Genomic DNA, 5,979 nt, shown 5'->3' on the forward strand with positions numbered 1-5,979 from the left:
GGGATATCCCTTTGGTCAGTTGGGGTCAGCTGTCCCAGCTGTGTCCCCTCCCAACGTCTTGTGCACCCCCAGCCTGCTCACTGGTGGGGTGGTGTGAGAAGCAGAAAAGGCCTTGACTCTGTGTAAGCACTGCTCAGCAACAGCTAAAACATCCCTGTATTACCAACACTGTTTCCAGCACAAATCCAAAACGCAGCACTATACCAGCTACTATGAAGAAAATTAACTCTATCCCAGCCAAAACCTGCACAACTGGCATTTTTAAACGCTGCAATTCATAGTACTTCACCTTGAGAATTGCCTTAACTACACCTGCTTTGAGGAGCAGGTTGGACTAGATGACTCTAGGGCTCCTGCCCAATCTAGAGGATTCCACAAGTCTCACCTGATGTCCTGTACTAAAGTCCATGGCCCTTTGTTGATATATTTGTAAGTTTTGTGGCCATTGATAAGGTGAAATGTTTGAGTGAACAAGACGGAGCAAGTTTGATTTTCATAGGTCATTGCTACAAGGACAAAGTAAAGATCATTTAGCTATGTAATCTGAGAAACAAAAACTTAGAGATATATGTGCATGAGTTTCTAGATGAGTTTAGAGTGATTGCTATGTATGGTATGATATATATTGATATATATATGATATGAAATATACGATATGTACGGTATATATTTGTTGCTAACGTCCTGGGACACATATTTATCTACCATGTGTGCTTTATAATGTTAATTAGCATGTGGAAATGAATGAAATAACCTAACACAAGAAGAGAGGAGTTAGCTTTTTTTGACTTTCAGAACTTAAATTTTAAAATATACTTAGCCTGCTGTGGTGTACCAGCAGCCTTAACATCACCATAGTAGGGTTTAGTGGATAGGGATAAAGTTGTGCAGTCTTAGACTTTTCATTTCACTTTTTCAGTTTTTTATTACAATTTTGGACAGCACCTTAAATTTTTGTTCAGAAGGAAGAGTGCAGAACAGTATTTTTCTCAGAGTGCCAAACTAGAACCGTGGCATGATTTTTCTTTTGTTCCAGCACAGGAAAATTCAGCCCTATTTCACCTGTTACTATCCTGTGACTATATGGGGGGGGGGGGGAATGTTTTCCAGATTTTTTAATTGAGAATAATTTTGTCTTTAAACATGCTTGTTGAATCTAAAAATCCATTTGCTATTTGGCTGGTTGAAATGGATGCCATTAACAAGCAGCTGCTTCATGAGACCCTTGTTGTGAAGCTCAGCCAGTTAGTTACCTCTGTGGTTTCACATCTCACCCACCATTTCGTTCTACAATGGCTTGTTTGTTTGTGAATCACCAGGGAACTGCGAGTTGGCCAAGCAGGAGCTCCCACAGCCGTAGGTTGTGATGCCTCCCTCGCTCCGGCCGGTGTCCCGCAGGAAGCAAGGAAAAGCTCTAACCGTACCGTCTCAAGTTAAAATTTCTGACAGCATAGCTTGTGTTGTCCAAATGTTGTCCCCATTTGTGGGGACTTGTTGGTGCTAGAAACCGATATTCTTACAGAACATGCCCTTTCAAAAAGAGAAGGGGGAGCTCTGTACATGCACAGAGCCCTGTGTGTCCTCAGCCCTTATCAGCTCCACCGAAGGCAGGGCTATGCGGCCAGCCGCAGCCCTGTGGCGGTTTTGAGGAAAAACCAGCAATGAGCGTCACACCGGTGTTATCAGCAAAAAACCCGAGTGCTTTTCTTTCATGTCGCGGTGTTTCAAAACGTCTGGCCAGTGGTGTGAACTGTGAATGAGTATTACGTACCATAAAACCTGGTGGTTTCCTGGATTAGGCCAATTAGTGTTTGTTTAGATAATTCAGGGCTTGAATGACTTCCTCTCCGGAAGCCCCGAGACTGAAGTGCTAAGGCAGCACACCTCGGCTGAGCTTTTTTTTTTTTGCTCTGAAAGGCTTGTAGAAGATAATCACAACTTTACAAATATGGGTGAACTGCAGATCATGTCTTACAAGAGGAAGCATTATTCACAGCACTTCTGTTATTTACTGATTGGAATTACAGCCTTGATTTCATGCAATGGCTATTCTGTGATGATGCCTGAATTTGAAGCCCGGAACTTGAACTTCACACAGCTCCATCAAGTCTCTAGGGGTTGCAGAGGTGAGGAAGGGATATACTATTTTAGTGTACGTTTTCATTTGCAATTTTTTTAGTATGTTCCATATTTCTGAATAAAATGGTCTATAACAAGCCAGTAGCATTTCTCTGATACACCTTCCTTTATGAGTAGGTCTCTGCTGCTGCTGAGGAAGAACTGGGTGGGTTCTGTTAGGTCCCTGAAAATGGCTTTTCACATTAAACCACTCAAATATGAAGCAGAGCAATCTTGTCTATAAAGAGTTATTCCAGTCTTAAGGAAATAACTTCAAGAACAAATCAGCCTTGGACATCTGTTTTGCCTTTATTTTTTCTTTGCAGTACAATTTCCATACTAGAAAAGCACACACATGGCTGTACATATGTTGTTTAATATCTTAATTGCAATTATGATCAAAAAATGAGGAAGGAAGTCTATGACTAGGAGAGCAAGGCAGAGATGGAGTTAAGCATATGGGATAGACCAATATTCTTGACTTCTCCTTCAGGGAATAGATGTCATCTGTCATTCCCCCTAGCCTGGAAGAGATTCTATCACAGGGATATGCTTCATCCATAATGATGAGATCACCTTTTCTGCTCCTCGGGAAGCTGAAGGCGGTGAAAAAAGTTTGCTTCCCTCAAGATCCTGGCAAAGTTCTAACAAACAGCAAAAACAAGGGGGCGGGAAAAAGATACCCAAGGGAATCCAGACATGCTCTGTCATAGCTGTATGACACAAGTGACTATTTGAATTGCTGGGATATGTGGATTTGTCCTTTCTTTAAAAATTGGTTATGTTTGTTCTCATGCCTTCTTTAGCAGTTTCAGGTTGCTGTTTCCCCTCATGTAAGATGCAGGAATGTGCGGAACAATACAAAAAGGTTACTTGGTGGAGCTTCAGGTTAAACACCTTGCAGTTGACAACTCAGCTGCTCAAATAAAGTTAGTTTAGTTTCTCCCAATATATAGTCTTGTAAGTTCAGTCTCAATATATTTGATGTGATTTGAAGTATTCAGTGGGGGAAAACCAAATTTTTTATTATTATTTTGCAGGTGGCTTCAGGTGAATGCAATGAAGACACTGAGGTTTACAACATCACCCTTAGCACTGGGGATGAGCTCACTTTAATGGGGCAAGCAGAAATCCTTTATGCGAAATCTTCTAAGGAGAAGTCACGACTCAACACCATCTTCAAAAAAATTGGGAAACTTAATTCAATTAGTAAGTTAGGCAGAGGCAAAATGCCCTGCCTCATCTGCATGAACCACAGGACCAATGAAAGCATCAGTCTCCCTTTCCAGTGTAAAGGCAAGTTTAGCACCCGCAGCCCGTTGGAGGTGCAGATGCAAGAAGGTGAGCACACGATTCGCAATATAGTAGAAAAAACCAGGCTGCCCGTTAACGTGACTGTGCCGAGTCCTACACCAAGAAACCCTTATGACCTGCATTTTATCCGCGAAGGGCACAGGTACAAGTTTGTCAACATTCAAACCAAGACTGTGGTGGTTTGTTGTGTGCTTCGTGGCAACAAAATTATTCCCATGCATTTTCCCTTGCACTTGACGCTTCCGAAATTTACTCTACCTGACAGTCTGGTGAAGGGAGAGCTGTGGCACGAATCCATCATCCAGCACTGGTTTAATATATGCCAGGAACAGTTTGACATCGATGAGTATTCCCGTGCTGTGCGAGATGTGAAAACTGACTGGAACGAAGACTGCAAGAGCCCGAAGAAGAGCCGATGCACTGGGCACAGCCACGTGCCGAACTCCCTCAGCTACGCACGGGACGAACTTACGCAGTCCTTCCACCGGCTTTCGGTGTGTGTCTATGGAAACAACTTGCATGGGAATAGTGAAGTGAACCTCCACGGCTGCAGGGACTTGTGTAACGAGTGGGCCCTGTTCTCTCATGATGCTCTTCAGTACCAGGAGTCTGGTGACAGTAGCAGTGATTATCTTTTCCCTGAAGTTAGCGAAGAATCGATGTTTCTGCCTACAAAACCAGAACTTCCTTACGAAGAGCTGTGGTTGGACCAAGGGTCTGGAAAGGCTGGTGACCAGCCTCTTACTCGCTCGCTAAGTGAGAAGAACAAATGTGACAGCTACAGAGGGTCTTTCCGATCAAAGTGTGGTACCGCATCTCTTACTGCGACTGTCGGAGCAACCACAAAGTCTTCGGATGTTTCCCTACCTCCACCTCCAGTGCCTCCCAAATCAGAAGCAGTAAGTCAGGGTTATTTATGTTGGTTTGTTTCTTTTTCTAGCCAGTGAAGAGTTTGCTTGGGGATTTTTTTAGGGAAGACTTGGGGGGGGGGAGGGGACACATGGAGGGCAAGGAACCGGTGAGACTTTGTGAGATATGCAACTTCAACTAGTTTCCTACCAAGTGTAAGTCGTGTCCTAAAAATCACTGGAGTATATTCACTATAACTGATCCTAGTAGCTTAATCCTGATACTTTCAGGTGATATTTATTGAGGGGTTTTGCTCCCACAAACAAGGTCTAAAAATTGCTTCCTTCCCTTGCTTTCCACATCATCTCTCCACGTGGCCTCCATGTTTTCTCATATTTTCTGTGGCCGAAGCATGTGGGGCATGACTCCACTTGGAACTGCCTCGGATCACCTTAGTGTGTGCATCTTCAATTAACAGGCCCTGATAAGGGCGACAGCTGCAATTTTTATGGATTTCAAGTGTTTGTTAATGAGAGATTGTCTTCTCTGTTACGAGTCTATGGCAGATTTTTAAGAATATTAAGTGTCATTGACCTCAAGGAAACTTTATCAAGCTAGACCTGAACTAATCGCTCTGTACTGCTTTTTGAAAGAAAACATGTTTAAATAGGAACTCTGCAGAGTTGATAAATGAGCCTTCTAGAGGACTCAATTTTAAACAGAGTATGTTTCCTGTCCTAGGGTTTCTAGTGAAAACTTGTGGGAGAAATCACTTCTCCAAACCTGAAATGTCATGGAGACTTCAGAGGCAAAAATACAAATACGTTTTATTAACAGGAACTTACGTGGAGTGGGTGGAAAATCCAACCATTACGTGGTCTCTTGACATAGTCCTAAACATTATTTTTTAAAAAACACGAAGTAAAAAAGAAAACTTCCCCCAGGAAAGAATGTCTAGGAATCTTTAGCAAAATTTAAGTGATACATACTTACGTCACATGAATCTTGACAGATATTATAATTTAACAAGTTAGTTTTGCAGGGGTTTTGCTGGAATTTAAATACAGAAAATATTGTTCCATTTGCAAGTCCAATGATATTTTCAAGAGCATGGCTGCATAGTAAGCTGAGACTAATCTAAGACCAAACTGCAGCAAACCATGGTGATCCCATCCCTTTCCTATTGCCATCTTGCAGTCCAGCAGTGTTGGCCATAGCCTTTCCATCATGAGCCAGGTCACAATCTGGTTGAAAGCTAAGTTGTATTTATTTGTGCTGGATTAGCCTGCAGTGGATTGCTGTGGGGATCCCCCGGCCAGGCAGTGCAGCTGCTGGGGAGGGGCGGCGAGGAGAGGGGAGGAGAACGCCAGCGCAGGCACGAAAGGCACAACTGCAGCCCTTTGACGGTGCCGCCAAAACTTCCCCAAAAAGCAGCCGCAGCAGCTTCAGCAAAGATAGGAAATTCAAGACATTACGTCTTCTCAGCAAAGAGTGTTTACGTGTAATGTCTAAGTGCAGGAACCCAAGAGCACTTCCTTGCCTCCGAGGTCAGGTATGCTCTGACACTTTGTCCAGACTCTTTTGGACAAGTGCCCAGCAGCACCGTATCGGGATGAGGTTCCCTGGCAGCCTACGCTGATGTAAACCGGCATGGGGCTGGTCCCACCCTCCTCCTCCTCCTCTTTCTCCTTTCCCAGC

The 5,979-nt window shown here is 43.5% G+C and overlaps 1 protein-coding gene across 1 annotated transcript in view; it reads left to right on the forward strand.

Moving 5' to 3' along the window:
* Nucleotides 1-5,979, forward strand: part of GAREM (GRB2 associated, regulator of MAPK1) — an 86,826-nt gene that overhangs the window by 70,490 nt on the left and 10,357 nt on the right. The window contains exon 4 of the mRNA XM_009331474.1: nucleotides 3,159-4,331. Within this exon, the coding sequence (XP_009329749.1) occupies nucleotides 3,159-4,331 (1,173 nt within the window). The remainder of the gene's footprint in view (nucleotides 1-3,158; nucleotides 4,332-5,979) is intronic.

Source organism: Pygoscelis adeliae, unplaced genomic scaffold (assembly GCF_000699105.1).
Source record: "Pygoscelis adeliae isolate BGI_AS28 unplaced genomic scaffold, ASM69910v1 Scaffold108, whole genome shotgun sequence".
In the NCBI taxonomy this organism is placed as follows: Eukaryota; Metazoa; Chordata; class Aves; order Sphenisciformes; family Spheniscidae; genus Pygoscelis; species Pygoscelis adeliae.